The sequence below is a fragment of the Myotis daubentonii genome, chromosome 9 (genome assembly GCF_963259705.1).
Source record: "Myotis daubentonii chromosome 9, mMyoDau2.1, whole genome shotgun sequence".
NCBI lineage: Eukaryota > Metazoa > Chordata > Mammalia > Chiroptera > Vespertilionidae > Myotis > Myotis daubentonii.
In genome coordinates this window covers 29862101-29880432 of record NC_081848.1, presented here as the reverse complement: position 1 = coordinate 29880432, position 18332 = coordinate 29862101, and the positions used below count along the sequence as shown (strand labels likewise).

The following is an 18332-nucleotide window of genomic DNA, read 5'->3' as shown; positions in this document are numbered from 1 at the left end:
CTACTTTCTTGCATTATAAACTATTATTTAGAAGACAACTCAGCTATTCTTGTTTACCATGGGTACCCTTTACTTTTTCTTTCTGCCTCCTTCTGCTGGTATCATGTATATGTAGCTATAGGTGTACAGCTAATAAGTCATTTAGATTGGTTGACACTTTAATTATAAAAATGACTTAAAACGGAAGGATGTTCTTTTTAATATACACATATTCCTAATTAAAAGGAAACAGACTAAAATGTTAATGAATCAATTGGTGATTTGATTACAGATAATTTTAATCTTCTATTTATAATTATGGTTGTTTTCTAAGTTATTCATAAGGCAGATGTACTATATTAACATTTATATTCAAAGGTAGGAAACAAGGAAAATAAGAGTGCTTAATTTTGAACCATAAATAGTTTACAAAGTCCTAACATCTTTTTCTTATCCCTCAAGCACAGACAACAGGAAGGAAACAGCGTGTCTATACATATTTCATGAACTGTAAAATAGAAATATATAAGAATAAATGGAAAATTATATAGGTTTTTCTCACAGATAAAAAAAAATCTATAAGATTGAATCTGGAGAAAAATAAGGACAGGTAGCTCAAATACAGAAATTCTAATTACCAGCATGAGTAACCCAACCAAGAAGAAAGAGAGGAGAGATCTAAGAGAATGCCGTTTGACTGCAGGAATATCTCAGGTAAGATCCGGTTTATAAGTAACACATCCAAAAGACAGAAGGAGAAGGGAGGTGATTCCAGAGTGGCCTGAACTCATCCAAGCCAAGTAAGAACACATGCACAGAGAAAATGCTACAGGCAGAAAATGATAGTATTGGGGTTTATTTGGAGCAAAAATATTATCACAGAGGCACAAACTAGTGCTTGAGAAATATGGTACAACCTTAACAGATGGCCCAGACAAGGCAGAGCTCACACACAAACTCACTTCACTTGCTCTTGTAATAAACATTCAGGTTGAGCAATCAGGACACTACCTTTCACATCTTAATCTTTAGAATAAAGTTCCTCATACTGTCCTGTGGACAGGGTGGCTATGGGTTGGCTCCAAAGTAAAATGGGTAAATTTAATTGGTTCCAATGGTGGCCGAGGGCTACTAATTATTTAATTACACTAAGCAAGAAGATTAGTTTCTAAGGAAGTGGCACACAGCTCAAACCTCTGATGGGAACTAACCTAATTTTTATCAGACGTTTGGATAAAGTCAAAATATCTGCGCCCTCGACTGCCTCGTGCCTCTCCGTGGACTCACTTTCTCGTTTAAATGTGGGAGTGCCCAGAGCTCAGTCCTTGATCCTCTTACCTGCAACTGACTTTTCTCCTGAACTCCAGAAGCACAAGCAACTATCTACCTGACATCTCATCATAGTTATTTTCTAGATTTTAATGTAACAGTCATCCCCTGCTTATCTGTGGTTTTGCTGTCCATGGTTTTCACGACCTACGGTCAATTACAGTCCAAAAACATTAAATGGAAAATTCCAGAAATAAACAATTCATAAGCTTTAATTTGCGAGCTGTTCTGATGATGGTGATGAAATCTTGCGCTGTCCCACTCCACAGCCCAGGACATGACTCATCTCTTTGTTCAGTGTATCCACGGTATAGGCCCTGCCCACCCATTAGTCACTTAGTAGTTGTCTTATCAGATGACTCATGGTTTTACAGTGCTTGTGTTTAAGCAACACTTACAGTAGCCTAACACTCATCACAATACCTTTGTCACTCCCCTCACTTCACCTCCTCCGGTAGGCATTGCATCATCTCACATCAGCAGGAGAAGAGTCAACACAGTATAAGATAATTGAGAGAGATGGATCACATTCACATAACTTTTATTAAAGTATATTATTAAGTTGTTCTATTTTATGATTGGTTATTGTTGTTAATATCTTACTATGCCTGCTTTATAAATGAAACTATCACAGGTATGTAGTGTAGGAAAAAAGATCGTATCTATAGGGTTCAGTATACTAGTTTCAGGTATCCAATAGGGATCTTGAAACACATCCTCTGTGGATAGGGGAAGATTGCTGTATACAAAACAGAGTGTTGGCTATCTCTCCATTGACTCCTTCACATCTCAGGACCCCTGCTTCAGAAAACGTCAACTCTACTGCTCCAGTTACTCAGAAACTGTGGAGCCACCCTCAAATCCTATCTTTCTCTCATTATTTTCACCCAAATTGTCAGGAAATTCTCTCTGCTGTGGTTCAAAAGTACATGTAGAGTTTGACTATGTCCCACAATTCCTCTTTCTTAGATAGTGCAAGAGAGTCTTCGCTGATCTGTTTCCAATCTTCCCCAATACTGGTATAATCCAGGCTCGACACAACTGCCAACATGATTATTTAAATCCAACTGTATCACATCTCTGATCAGACCCAATGTCTTCCCATCTCACTCAGGGCAAAACCTAAAGTTGTTACAATGCTCTAAAGACTCAACATGACCCCATCACTTCTCTGACCTCATCTTTATCATTCTATTAAAGCCCAGCTGTCAGTTCCTGCCATGGTGCCTCTGCATATTCTACATTCTCTCCCTGGACTATTCCCTTCCCAGGAATCCATATGGCTCAATGTTGTCCCTCCTTCAAAGCTTTAATTTAGAAAATAAAACACCTTCACCTTGGAACCTTCCCTGGTCACTTGTCTAAAATTGCTTTCCTCTTTTTGAACTGTTCCTTGCATCCCATCCATATATGCCACACAAGTTCTAGAATTCTTCCCTTATTTAATTTATCTCCCTAGCACTTAGCTCATCTGACAAACTATGTGTTGCATGAATTTATCTTTTTATTACCTGTCTCATCCACTGCAATACAAGCTCCAAGGAGAAGGTATTTCATCTGTTTTGTCAACTGGGATAGTCCCAGTGCCTGTCACATAGAGGTGAGGTGCTCAGTGATTACTGAAGAATGATGAATCAAACTATAAAATATTTAGTTCTATCATAAAATGATTTTGAAGTGCTATATACTTGTCATGTGTTTCCATGCAATGGTGAGAGAAGACATTATAGCATGATAATTTGGGGTTTAGGTATGGGTTTCTATTACTATGGCAAAACTAGATCTCTTTAGACTTTGATAATTTGACTTTTTTCCTCATGTCTGCCCTTCTTTATAAAAACCTGAAACACAAAAAGTTATAACCAAATGAATGAGAGAATGGTAATTCTCTTTCCAGAAGAACTCTTCTTTTTCAAAGGGACTCATCTGGGGACAGCTGCCATAATAAGCCCCGTGAGGTAGCATAAACATTTGGGAAACACAAGGTTTCAGAAACATATTACATGGACAATGGCAGCACCCATTGCTGACACTCTCTCTTTATTTTGGGAACCCTGAAAAACATGGAAGCTAAAAGACTTGCCCTGTGGATCTCAAACGATTGTGCCTGCACTAGAAAATTCAGTGACCAAGAGTTAGACAAATTCTCATCAGAGAACCTCTTTCCTCTAGAGCAATTTTTGATAGGCAAAATTATTCTCAAAAGAGGATTTTGCTTCATTTAGTTCAAGGAAATGGATAGACAACTCTTGATTTTTCTGTCATTGGCTTTTTCTAAAGTTTTCCTAGGACAATCTAATCACTTTAGAACAGTGATGGCTAACCTATGACACGCGTGTCAGAGGTGACACGCAAACTCATTTTTTTGGTTGATTTTTCTTTGTTAAATGGCATTTAAATATATAAAATAAATATCAAAAATATAAGTCTTTGTTTTACTATGGTTGCAAATATCAAAAAATTTCTATATGTGACACAGCACCAGAGTTAAGTTAGGGTTTTTCAAAATGCTGACACGCCGAGCTCAAAAGGTTCGCCATCACTGCTTCATAATATCCCTGGGCATGTCAGGCTAACCTCATTTTTAAACCTTGCCCTGGCCAGTGTGGCTCAGTTTGTTGGGCATCATCCCTGTGCACTGAGAGGTCCTTGACTCAATTCCTGGTCACAGTACATGACCAGGTTGTGGACTTGATCCCCAAAAGGGGGTGTGCAGGAGGCAGCCGAATGATGTTTCTCTTTTATTGATCTTTCTCTCTCCCTCTCTTGTTCTAAAATAAAATAAAAATTATAAACAATAATGTTTTATTAGGTCAGGGAAGAGGCTGCTCAAGAGCTGTTGCTGCTGCTTCTCACTCATGTCTAATGAGATATTGATTTCCCCCCAATCCCTGCAGGCTCCCCCAAGGAATCACTACCTCACTAGTCAGCTGAGTAGACGGAGATGGAACAGAAGGCCTTGGGAGAGCAGGGCTGTCACTCACAAATCTAAGGGTGCTTCGAAGATGGCAAACAAGGCACACTAAAGTAGGTAACAGACCACAAATCCAGGGACAAACAAAATCAATACTGAAAAATATGAAGTACACGGGGAGGGAGAAGTCAAGCATGTCTTAGTAACAAACTCCCTCCTGAAACAAGGAAGCAACCCTTCCCAGAAGGTTCTGACAGTGGCCCTAAACGATGAACCTCGCCTGTTTGTTTTTCTTTAAAAAGTAGAAGCTGAGCTCTGGCCAAGTGGCTCGGTTGATTGGAGCGTTGTTCTGTACATAAAAAGGGTGCCAGTTCATTCCCGGTCAGGGCATATACCTAGGTGGTGGGTTCAATCCCAAGTCGGGGCGCATACAGGACAACAACAGATCAACGTCCGGCTCTCTCTCTCTCTCTCTCTCTCTCTCTCTCTCTCTCTCTCTCCAATAAAAAGAAACACACGTCCTCGGGAGAGGATTTAAAAAATAATAATGAAATAAAATACAAATAGAAGCTGACAGAAAGCACCAGGTTGATCCAGAATCAATCAGAACTGAATTTAAAATCCTAGTTCTGACACTTACCAGCTGTGACTCTGAGTAAGTTACTTATATCCCACTATTCTTTGGATTCCACATTATAAAATGAGGATAAAATAATCCTACTTTTAAAAGAAGCCATAATAAATATATATAACAACTAAGATTGAGTCAGAAACTAAATATTTCAAATAGAATCTCAAGAATAAAAATAATGAAAAAAAATGTGCATCAGAATTCAAGAGATTTCAACACATTTTTTGAAATCTGAAAGCAATGGAGAACAGTAGTGGATTTACTAGCATGTACGTAGCATGTTCTAAAGGTATGTAAAGGGAGATATGGACAATAAGAGAGCTCAGTAATTCCCACAGAACCCAAGACTCATGTACTGAGAGTGGCTGAAGTCAGGGGGACTGCTTCAAGTTCAGAATAGGGAATGTCAGCCGGACACTTTCCCCACTTCTTCTCGTAGAATACCAGCACTAGCCATCTACACCCCTAGGCAAACACTAGTTTATCCTCTGAGTAAACCAAAGAAAAGGAACTTGAAACTCAAGAGACACCAACATTTTTCCTATGTAGGTGCTGTAGGACTGAAAAATGTGTCAACTAAAAACCTGCCAATATGGCAGCTGGACTACCAATTCCCCCTCCCAGAACCCTGGCATCTTCACCCCTACCAGGAGAGAAGACTTTTTTAGGAAAAAAAAAGAAAAGACTTCCAATAGCTGACATCTGGGAGTCCTCAGTGACTACCCACCTAAAGTGAAATCCACTCATCAACAACCAACACAGCCCCTAACCAAAAAGCCTACCATGCACACTGAGCTTAGTATCTGCTTTTGATGGTCTAGTTCCCAAAAATGAATATCAGATGTATAAGAGGAACAGCCTACATAAAATAATTATGTTCTTAACTAAGAATAGATGCTATGAAAAAGAATAATGTGAACAGGAAAGCTCTTCAAAATTAAAACTATGATTGCCAAAATTAAATAATTATAACAAAAGACTGGAAAGTTACTCAAAAAATGTAGAAAATGAAATAAAAATTACAAAGTGATGAACATATGAGGGGGAGGGCAGCATAGTAGGTGCACAGACTTAATTCAGGAGGCTACACCAAACTAGGAGTTCCATAAAGAAAGAACCATACATAAATGAATGAAGGGGAGAAAAGGAATAATATTTCTTAGAACATAAGCTGAAAGAGCTCACAGAGGGCCAAGCACCGTTAACGAACCAAAGTTCACAATGGCAGGGCATTGCGGAACTTCAGGTTATCAGGGGTCAAGAGATGATCCAACATTCCAAAGCTGCCATACTCTCAGGTAGAGGTAACAGCTTCTCCTTCAAGTGCTCTCGCAGTTCTCAGAGAGGCCAGCAGTTTTTATGGAACTTCATACTATAATTACTCAGTTATGTCAGTTTTCTTCCTGAAGACTGGGGCTTAGCAAACTGGCTAACTGAATAACAGTCGTTATTCAAGGAATACTTCATGAATGAAGTGAATGAATGAATGAATGAATGAATGAATGAACGAACAAATTAACCAAGTGTAGCACAATGCATCTTAACCAATGTGCTTATGAAAATCACTAAAAAATTGTTTTCCAAAAACATACATTCTCTTCCCCCCTCTAGATGTCTCTAAGAGTAGGGCTGAGGAGTCTAAAATACTAACAAGCTTCCCAGGTGCTGCTGATACACAACTCTGTTCAAGAATCAGTCATTGGACAGAGCTCTGGACTAGCTCTGAAGTCTAGGCCTGGTTTCTCCAATACAAGTCAGTAAAAGGCCTCTTTGGAACTCCAGTTTATTATTAGTAAAAAAGGTAAATATGCTAGCCATTGTGTGTGGCTCAAATAACAGTAGCTGAAACAAATAAGAGATACATGTAAAACAAGATTATGAGAATTTCAATGAGGAGAAAACTGCTAAATTCTGGTTCTGGGGTCTGAGGAGGAATAAATGAGATGTTAAGATCCACAGGCTAATGGTAGAGCCCTGCATGCTGTGCGGCACTAAAATCTCCCTGCTGTGCAAAGTGTCTAGGGAGGTTTCTGGATGAGAGGAGTTACATAATGTGCAGTCCTCTTGGGAAACACAGCAGTGAATTATTTTTTCTGCTTCTACACAGTTCTCTAAGGATGAAAATGCTCCCTCAAAGGGTAGGGAAAAGAATAATACAGTAAAAGAATCTTCTGAAAGAATCCTTGAAAAGCAATGAAACAAACAATTCTGTTCCATCCAATAAACATTGACTAGGATCACCCTCCCTATGCAAGCCACTGTACTCGTAGAAGACAGGGAGGATGTTGTGCACAGTGCAGGGGTCAGGCTCCAAAAGAAAGAAGGTTAATGTAATGTGGAGAGAATGTAATGTGGTAAGATACAGGAGAGAATGCCCACCCAACAGTGACAGATGATGCTTGAGCCAAGTCATAAAGGAAGAATTAGAGGCAGGTGAATAACTGAAGGAAGCATGTTCCAGGCAGGGAGGAGGCCAAGATGTGAACAGGGTAGAGTCACTGGAGGATAAATGGAAGGACAAAGTAGCCAGAGACAGGCTTGGAAGGCAGAGGACAGCCTCACTATGGGAATTTCTATTGTCCGGAACAAGGAGCTTGTGAAGGATGAGTAACTGTGTATAAGGGTCATGGCATGGATGTCTGGATGGATGTGACATCTTCAAACAATATTATCTGATTTGCAGCAAAGCTGATGAGGTTCGTTTCAGACATGTTGGGTTTGAAGAGTTGTCTGAGTGAGCTCCAGGTAGAGATCCAGGAAATATGGAGTCTGAAGTTTGAGAAAGTAGTTATGGCCAGAGACAGAGATCCAGGAGGAAGGCTGGCTTCAGAAGCAGACTCTGGTTGTAATCATTCCTCACTAGTAAACCATGTCTGAGACCAGGAGACATGGTTTACTAGTGAAGACCAGGGACCATCTGAGTCACGGTCGGCACCCAGCTGCACCCAGGCCATGTTTTCGTTCCCAAAGGATACAGGACTCTACCTGCTTTTTCCTTCTTCCATCACCTACACTTTCCACACAACTCACCTCTGCCTCAGATGAAGCTCAAGGTAGAATAGAGCCTTAGGAGCATCCTCCCTCCTTGAAATTTGTAGAGACAGGCACATACGTATTTTTTCTTAAAAGATTTTTACAGCAATAAATATAATGGGGAGCTAGAAGAGAGTGACATGCAACACCTTCCCTCCTGCATACCTAGCTATGGTTATATTCTCTGAGGGGCCATTTCTAGTTCCCTACAATGTCTTAGTTGTAGCTGGATTTCAGATTATCTAGTGAATTATACACATAGATCTAGATAACCTTTGGAGAACTAATAAACTAAAGATAAAAATTCAAATGTTGTTATTAAGGTTTACTGATTCCTAGGCAAATGGCGTAGCTTGAGTTTGAGGCTCTTGTACTTAAGCTACTCTCACCTTCAAGAAAGTATTACATTTTTTCATGTAGGGCATTAAGGGTCTGTCAGAGCGATGATTCAAATGGTTGTACTACAGCCTAGTACATGATCATGACTATTAAACATTTCCTTTAAACGCTGCCTCCTAACTTTGCTGGGCCCTTCATTTTATGACCCTAAGTTCAACCAGCTCTCATCAGATCAGCTAAAAATGCAGGGTTAAATGTGCTGTGACCAATTAAATCAGCGGAAGCACAGCATACAACCTCATCTAAATTCTTTGGAGATGGGTAGCTAAAACCTAGAATATCTACTTCCCATCGGGAGTTTTAACAATAAAACATTTTAAGAATAAGAAGTGGCACCTAATAGCATGCTCTGAACTCAACAAGGGCTCAATATACATGGTTCAGAGCACAGACCTAGACAATCAGTCATTCGGTGCAAATTGTGTCGAATCAATGAATCCATCAGCGACTGTCGAGAATTTTTCATGGTTTGGCATTTGAAAAATGGGAATAATCAGAGATCATCTACTACCCAACTTAAAGATAATGAAGATTTTTAAAAAATAATGTTCTATCCTCAACCCATTAAAAATTAATTAGAATAACTATCTACCCATACCCAAGTGTAATTATCTATGCATTTCCAGTTGGTATAAATACATTATGTTTCTAAGTGCACATTTTCTGAAAGCCTATAAAAAGAAATGATGTGTGATACTTCTCTTTAAGCAGCTTTCAGGAAACTAGCCACTTCTTAACTGTTGCATTTTTCAGCTTTGCAGAGCAATTTAAAAATAATGATAATAATAATAAAAGCTCACTAAACTCAATAAAACACAGAAAATTTTCCCTCCACATGAAAATCCCAGGCCAGCATAACCTAAATGTGTTCCACTGTTTTATTAAGTGTCCTATGTGGCCAAAAACATTTAGGAACTGCTACATGGTGTAGTTCTTTTTTGGAAGAAACAGTAAAAAGCCATTATGTATATGACACACCATCATTTTCAAAATCCACAATGACATAGGACATATCCTGACTTTAAAAATGTTAACATATGAAGGAGCAAAAAGTATATGTTAGAATCAAAGAAATAGCCTGGCCGGTGTTGCTCAGCAGTTTAACATCAACCCAGGAAACAAGGGGTCACCGGTTCAATTCTGGGTCAGGGCACATGCCCGAATTGCAGGCTCGATCCCCAGTAGGGGGTATGCAGGAGGCAGCTGTTCCATGATGTTTCTTTCTCACCAATGTTTCTGTCTCTCTATCCCTCTCCCTTCCTCTCTTTCTAAAAATCAATAAAAACGTATTTTTTAAAAAGAATCAAAGAAATAGGTAGTAACATAATATAGCTTTAGGGAAGTTACCTAAGTCTCAACTCTTTTTTTTTTCTTTAAAATAGTAATGATAATAATGCCTACTTTATATGATCCTGCTAAGGATTGAATGAGTTCATGCACATAAAAATCTTTGCACAAAGCTAATATATAGCAAGCAGGAAGAAACAGAGGCACTGTTATCACTGAAGACAGCGGTTCTCAACCTGTGGGTCGCGACTGCTTTGGCGGTCGAACGACCCTTTCACAGGGGTCGCCTAAGACCATCCTGCATATCAGATATTTACATTACGATTCATAACAGTAGCAACATTACAGTTATGAAGTAGCAACGAATAATTGTATGGTTGGGTCACAACATGAGGAACTGTATTAAAAGGGCCAGAAGGTTGAGAACCACTGACTGAAGAAGTCCTAAGAAGTCCTGCAGTAAGGGAATCATGTGTCTAAGTTGGTTGACCATGTATAAGAATCCAGTTTCTCAGTTGTAAGATACAGAAGCTGAGGATGAAAATAGTTGATTCAGGGATGTTGGGGAGCTTGCAGAATTATTTGGTCGTGTAGAAAAATAGGACCAACCTGAAGCTTCCAGAAACTCAAACCCCACATGGAACAGGCCTGACGAGGACACGGCTGCAGCCACCACTGAGCATGACGAGGTCCTGTCACCTGTGAATCTCCCAGAAACTCACCTGAATACGACTGTCCTTGGGGCCAGCGGTGATCCTGTATCTGTGTCAAGCACAAGACCCTGAAAACTCTGCTTGTCTACCCAGCACAGGGGCCTGTTCTGCCACCACCCTGCCCAGAAAACACGGATTCTGCATTGCCCCTTGTTTCTCTAGTTCAGTGATGGCGAACCTTTTGAGCTCAGCATGCCAGCATTTTGAAAAGCCCTAACTTAACTCGGGTGCCGTGTCACATATAGAAATTTTTTGATCTTTGCAACCATAGTAAAACAAAGACTTATATTTTTGATATTTATTTTATATATTTAAATGCCATTTAACACAGAAAAATCATCCAAAACAATGAGTTCGTGTGTCACCTCTGACACGCGTGTCATAGGTTCGCCATCACTGCCCTAGTTGCTCACTTCTGAATCAGTACGATTGGTGGAATCTAGGCCACATGCCCGTGCCCTTGCTGCAAAGAAAGTCCGGGAAGAAAGTTTTATGGGTTCTTCCTGGGGAGGCGAGCCTCCCATGGCTAGATGGTCCCCCAAAGACAGCAAATGTGTTTCATAATTGCTGGAAAGCCTAACACATGCAAGATTTCCACTACACTGTGAAACGTCTATGCATCCCCCTGGAAAACTAACTTCCTGTAGAGAACAGTATTGTACGTATTCCTTCTCTCTGCAGGACACACATCGACATTCTCCTTTGTAGCATCAGGGAAGACTCTAATTGGGTGGAGTTTAATGTAAGAAAGCTTCTTCCTAGGGCACCCATTGATCATTGCACATTCTGAGGAGAGGGTGGGCCTAACAGGTCAGACTAAATAGGACAGAAACAGCCTAGGACAGTGGTTGGCAAACTCATTAGTCAACAGAGCCACATATCAACAGTGCAACGATTGAAATTCCTTTTGTGAGCCAAATTTTTTAAACTTAAACTATATAGGTAGGTACATTGTTATTAACTTAATTAGGGTACTCCTAAGGCTTAGGAAGAGCCACACTCAAGGGGCCAAAGAGCCGCATGTGGCTCGCAAGCCGCAGTTTGCCGACCACAGGCCTAGCAAATCTGCCAGGAGGAGGGCTGATGAGGAGGGCCCAGGAGAAAGGACTCTGAAGTTCTTTCTGTGAATTTGGTTCCTGTCCCCACTAGTGAACAGATAGAATTTGTTGTCCCATCTATACTGGTATTTTCCTGGCGCCCTGTTTCTGAACATACCATATACGAATCGCTACACCCTAAGAGCAGGATGGAGCAACTTGGAAAAGGCTGAGATATAGAAATAGACCTTGTGCCAAGTGCAACTGCTGTGAGCCACACGCAGATGCGGACACCCAGACCAGTGGATGGGGTGTGGGAACAGATAGATCATAGGGATGTTGAGTATATGTGTCTGTGTGTGTGTGTGTGTGTGACCAGACATAACACATCCAGGGGCCCCATATGTCATTTCTTGCTCACAGCAACTCTAGAAGGCAGGTGCCCATGATCAAAGAGTGAATCTAAATGGAGCACTGGACACCGAGAATGCAGCAGGTAAATGGGTCAGCAGAGGGCAGAGCCCCGTCACCACTGAGATGGGCCCAGAAGACAGGAATGACAGCTTTGGGGCTGCACTAACAAAGGCAGGCCAAGGCTCTCGTTCTAAAGAGACGAATCTACCAAAGCACATTGTAAGGACGGGGCTCGGGCACGGGAATGCGTAACATAGCCATTAGTGGAGCTCAGGTGTGATGTGGACAGTGTAATGTATCGGAGCTCCTGATCTATAGGGTGACCATGTAAATTTTAAAAAATCCTCACTTGAGGGTGTTTTTATTGATTGATAGAGAGAGAGAGAGAGAGAGAGAGAGAGAGAGAGAGAGAGAGAAACTTCAGTTGGTTGCCTCCTGCATGCATCCACTGGGAACTGAATCTGCAACCCAGGTATTGGCCTGACCCGGAATCAAACCCATAACCTTTTGGTTTATAGGACAATGCTCCAACCAACTGAGCCGCCCAGCCATGGCTGATCATGGAAATTCTAATTACAAACCAGGAATGGGAATTTTATTAATAATTATGCTAGAACAATAGGCATAAACCAAGAATGTTCCAGGAAAATGGAACATAGAATCCCCTCAATTAAACATCTCCTAGCCCTAGTGAATCCACAAGTAGAATTCAAGTAAACATGACCGATAAAGGGAAAGAAAGTGGCTGAAAATAAAAAAAAATAAAAACCTGACTTAGGAGAGACTGTATTTCTACTCTTTGGTTTTAATATTCTAAGAGATGACATTAAAAAAAAAAATCAGAGATGCTAACATATATTTAATTTTCATTTCTTCTCTCTTAACTCCTAGCCAGAAGCTAAGGATGACTGTTCCAGCAACAGCACAGGGCATGCAAACTCATAAAAAGTTACTCCCCAAGACGAAGAACCAAGAGGGTCAGTTTGCCTGGTCAGTGGCAAGATGGGGGCTGGCCTCAATGACAAACTCCGCTAACTCCCTGCTAGTTCCAGCTCAGAGACGGCCACGCTGGCGGTGATACCCACAGGATTTCTGCCCTCGCTGCATTAGAAGTTTCAGACACAGAAGAAAGGAAATCAGATGTTTATCACCAGACTGATTGTGACGTCTCTCCAGAGGATGTTCATTGTTAGCAGATTCACTTTCTAAGAGAAAGGTCTCTATGGGGAATGTTCCTGATGCCCAATGTAATCAAAGAAAGAATCGGCAGCGTCTCCAAAGGCTGCCATCTTAGCTTCCGGCTGCCAGTGTGATCCTGGCCTCAGTATTACTGTCCTCAGAAAGCAGGCAGGGCTTTATCAGATGCTTTAGAAGAGACTTTTTGAACAGCCTGACATGCCAAAAGGGCCAACCCTGCAGCATTTATTATTCCTGACCTCCCAGGAGTTAACTTTGAAGACCAACCTGGCACCGGGAAGCCATTTTCACTAGTAAGATATTCAGAATCGCGATTTCAATAGCCGTATGTTTGGGGAGAACAGGAATGTTGAACCTTGGTTCTACCTTTTACAGTGAGGCCTTGTACCCTCTTGGTTGTATTAACAGTTGAGTGCACTTTAGGCTTGTGAAACTCCCTCCACCCTCTCTCTGTTGAAAGCTTCTCATCAAAGTTTACATTTGCAGGGATTTAGAGGATTATATAAATCAGTGTGGAGGGTCAGCCGGGCCTTAAGTTAATGACCACCATGCCCCTAAGCAGAGTTCAGGACGGCCATGGTGGAGCAGGCACGTCAGGGTGGGCGAAAAGACGTCCAGAAGGGTCTTTGTCCCACAAGCAGTTTCAACCCTCCCCACAAATTCACAGGCTTCTTCCTTTCTTTTCTTTTTTTTTCCTGCTAGCACGTATTCACTGCCCAACACCCCATACATTTTACTTATATTTGGTTATTGCTACTGCTGTACATGAAGTCAGGGTTCTGTCTGTTTTGTAAATACCTCTGTTCCTAGTGCCTGCTGCATAACAAGTGCTCAATGATATTTGTTGAATGAATAAATGATGGAAAACCCCCCTCCCCCCATATAAATATAAGTCATTCATTGAGTTTTCCCTTCAGATATAAAGTATCCAACTGAGAAGAGTCCTCCAAATCCTACTTCTGGGCTGAAAGGGACTCTATTGAAAGAAAGGAGTTTGGAGACAGGAGAGGAAACTGAGGGTGGGGCTAAGAGACAGGAGAATTTTTAAAAGGCCAGACTAACATCCAAAAATCAGACTATAAAAATGTAATATTTCTTAAAGATTTGCAATTTATCACACTTGTGAGTTTTGCTCTACGTGTCTCTCTTTACAACAATAAATTCTTAAAACAAGCAAACCAAAAAGGCTCGGTGACAACCTGTAAGTAGAAAATGATAGATGCTGTGACTTAAATAAAAGGAAGCATCTTAAGAAATCGATGGAACAAGGAGTTTTAACAGGAAAGAAAGGGGGGAAGGGGAAAAGTGCACCGAGACTCCAAGAAGGAACTGAGAAGTAACCACTTGTAAACGTAAGGCCAGCTTAGAGACGGCACAGAGAGAAGGTAGGAATTGAGACTCCCCATGAAATGGTGGCAACAAAACTAATCCCAACCAGGACAGAAAGTGTCCCCAACACCCTCTTCTCCATCATCTCCCAATCCAAGCAGTTGCTTAATCCTGCTGGTGTTTCCACTTCAGTGATATTTTCAAATCAGGTTTTCCTTTCAATCCCTAATGCCATTAGCTTAGTTCAAAGGCTTGTCATTTTCCTGTAGGAATGCAATAATGACCAAGTCACTCTGCCTCCAGGATGACCTCCCTGGAATCTATCTTTCCCTAGCGCCCAGCGTAAAGTCTGTCAGAAGCTGCCCGTGAGCCTATTAGAATGATGCCCATCAAGTTATATTTTCAGACCATTCTCCAGTGAGGTGCACAAATGTTCACAATGAGGCCTAAGTGTGAATTCCATAGTTAGAAACTGTACAGAGACAATGCCTGTCTTATGGACAGCTGAATCTCTAGCAACTAGCTCAGTGCCGATGCTCCACAAGTATTTAATACCTGTTCCACAAATCAATACAAGTGGAAAATCATGACATAAAAGTGTGGAATGCAATCCTAATAATGTAAAATACACACACATATATGCATACAAAAATTATCCAAAAATACAGCAAAATATTTATTTGTATCATTTATGCATTTTTTAACTTTCAAAATTACTTAAAAATTTTTTTTTCTCTCTCTCTGATAGTGAAATACAAGAATACACACAAAACCAAAAGGGAGTAGAGCAAGAATCATGTACCTGACAAATCAGATAGCAGTGTGGGGTATTATGAGAGGTACAGCACCCTTATCACCTACAGCCAATGCTTCATCTTCCAGCCCTGCCCCTGCCCCACTTCCTGTTCCTCTCGGCCACCCAGGAGAGTGAGCAGTGCCAAGCAACACTATGGCCTTCACATATATACTTGCTGTCTACTTTCACTCCACTATCCTAGTATGCCCAATGCCACAGTCTGTGTCCCTGCCATCTTTTCATTTCGAGGGCAAAACACAATTCCCAATCCAAAAGAACATTACATGTTGATGGAGTAAATTAATTAATACATGAATAAGGAAGAAACACTGAATGTGTGGCCCACTTCTTTCATTGATTCTAAAATCCTGCCTACCTAATAGGGTTGCTGTGAGGACTAATGAAAAAATGCTTGTAAAACATGCCTGACACATAAGCACTCAAAAAACGAAAACATTTATTAACTATTATCGACAGGATGAGGTACAAGATGCTTTACTCCCTTAGCCACAATCATCTTAAATTGCAGATAATAGTTCCTGCCCTGCCTCTCACCCCTTGAGGTGAGAAAGTGCTTAAAGCAGTTTGGGAACTATAAATCATGTGGCAAACACATGTTATTATCGTGATGATGATGATGACAATGATTACATGCCATTTTCTTTGTGACTCTTACGTACAATAAGTTTATCATTTAAGGTCACGTTACCTTTGCTGAGGTTTCAAACCATCCTACGAAACCGTGCTCCTTGCAGAACTGGTCCATCTTGAGGCCATTGTTCAGGAGCACATCCTTGCCCTGGTCACATTTGTTGGCCAACAAAACCACTGAAACTGGTTTGCCATTAGGGAGACTTAACTTGGAGTCCAAATCATTTTTCCACTTGGTCACTGCTTCAAACGTAGCTGGCCTGGTGACATCGAAGACAATGAATGCACCCATGGCTTCTCGGTAATAGACCCTTGTCATGTTTCCAAATCTTTCTTGACCTATCACCAAAAAGAAATAGAAATCAAAACCTTATTGCAATTATAAACTATATATGGCAACCTTATAAGGCCTCTGGTATGAGCCGATCACTCAGTTAAGAGCTTTATTATTTTTCTTTAAGGAATGAACTAAACACACAATCATGGCACTTCAGCACTTTGTTTTTTATTTTTGAGTCATTAATTTAACAAGTATTTATTGAAACTGCTTTGTAACCATGTAATGTTCTAGAACTGTGCTAATACGGTATCCCACTACCACATATGGCTACTTAAGTTTAGAGTAATTTAAACTAATTATAATTTAAAACCCAGTTCCTCAGTCACACTATCTAGTAAATTTTAAACGTTCAACAACCACAGTGGCTAGTGGCTACAGTATTACACAACTCCAATGCAGAACATTTCTGTTACCATGGAATGTTCTACGGGACAACACTGTCCTCAATACATGGGATACAATGATTAAAACATGAGAATCCCTGCCGTCATGGAGATTACATTTTAATGGGATGATACATTATAATGATAAATATAATAAATAATGTAGTATGTTTAAAAAGTATCCACAGTGAACTCTGATTAAGGATAATAGTAATAGCTAGCATTTATTGTATGGTTACTAACCATCAGAAACATAACTTACATATATGATCATGAAGGTACAATTATTACCCCCATTTTAAAGTGAGAAAATTGAGACTTGGTGAGGCTAAGTAATTTGTTGAAATTGTACAAATTAATGAACTTTTGAAGTCGGAATTCAAATCTAAGCTTTTTAAATCCAGAGCCCATAGTTATTTAGGAACACTGAATGTTCTCAACTAATAGTCTGTACTAGCTCTCCTCCAGGTTAATGTACCAGGAGTATCCCATCCAGCTCAAGTGAACAGATAACAGGTACATATGTGGCTATGCCAATCTCCGGACAACATGCTAGGAATGCAACACAAACTAGATTATCTCTTTTGTAAATAGTGTACAAACTATTGGATAAGAAAAGCCCTCTTATGAGAGAGAAAGAGAGAGAGAGAGAGAGAGAGAGAGAGAGAGAGAGAGAGAGAGAAGGGAAGGGAAGGGAAGGGAAGGGAAGGGAAGGGAAGGGAAGGGAAGGGAAGGGAAGGGAAGGGAAGGGAAGGGAAGAGAAGAGAAGAGAAGAGAAGAGAAGAGAAGAGAAGAGAAGAGAAGAGAAGAGAAGAGAAGAGGAAGGGAGGGGAGGGAGAGAGAGGGAGGGAGGGAAGAAAAGAAGGAAGGAAGGAAGGAAGGAAGGAAGGAAGGAAGGAAGGAAGGAAGGAAGGAAGGAAGGAAGGAAGGAAGGAAGGAAGGGAGGGAGGAAGGGAGGGAGGGAGGGAGGGAGGAAGGAAGGGAGGGAGGGAGGGAGGGATGACTGATCTTTTTTAGACCAATCAGCTAGAATCAGTTTTGCTGTGATTCTTAATTTTCTAATGAATATTTGCAAGATTATTAAACACTCTAAGTTTAGCCCTCCTCATTGGCAAAATGGCAACAAGAATATTCAGCTCAAAAGGTTGTCATAGGATGAAATGAATTAACATGTGTAAAGCATCCAAAACAGTATCTTAGAATACCTGCCACTTAAGTTTTCCCTCCCTTTCCCCAGCATGTTAAAAATTATGAATGACAATATGATATGGGTAGTAAAATCATACTTGCAGACCAGAGCTTATAACAAAAACTGACAGGTATTTCAGCTGATTAACCAAAGAGAACAAAATCCCACTGTTTGTCACTCTGTCCACTAGTAGTTGCTAAAGACAGCTAATGAAAACTGGGTTTATATTTTCCGAACAAAAAAATCCAAGAAGTGTATGATCAGACAAAGGCCTTTTATTCTGTCTTGAGAATTTATTTTCAGAGTCTTACAAAGTTAAATAAATTAAAACAAAGGTAGGTATGTATTCAATGAGCCATCTCATCTTAGAAGAAAATGCTGAACCTGGCATGTACCTAGAAACATACAGGTCAGCACACCTCTGAGAACACTTTACATTGAACTTGGAGCTCCAGGTTTTGTGATGATCAGTTTGCACTCAAGCTACCACACTCTCTTGGAGGCTGCTATGTTCATATTGGCACTTGCACTGTGGATTGTAAGGGAAAATGATCCATAAACCACAAGCACTTAGTGGAAATGGATGAAGGTCAATGGTTCCCATCCTGGTGTGGAAGCCTATGTGCTCGGAGCATTTGTCAGAGCCAAGCACGATGACTCTAAAACATTTCTTATGGAGGTTATACCACAGAAGCAGTTTTAATGGTATTT

General features: G+C 40.5%; 1 protein-coding gene across 1 annotated transcript in view; it reads right to left on the bottom strand.

Annotated features, from left to right (window-relative positions):
* RAB38 (RAB38, member RAS oncogene family) overlaps window positions 1-18332 on the bottom strand; it is a 51629-nt gene that overhangs the window by 12303 nt on the left and 20994 nt on the right. The window contains exon 2 of the mRNA XM_059708195.1: window positions 15768-16048. Within this exon, the coding sequence (XP_059564178.1) occupies window positions 15768-16048 (281 nt within the window). The remainder of the gene's footprint in view (window positions 1-15767; window positions 16049-18332) is intronic.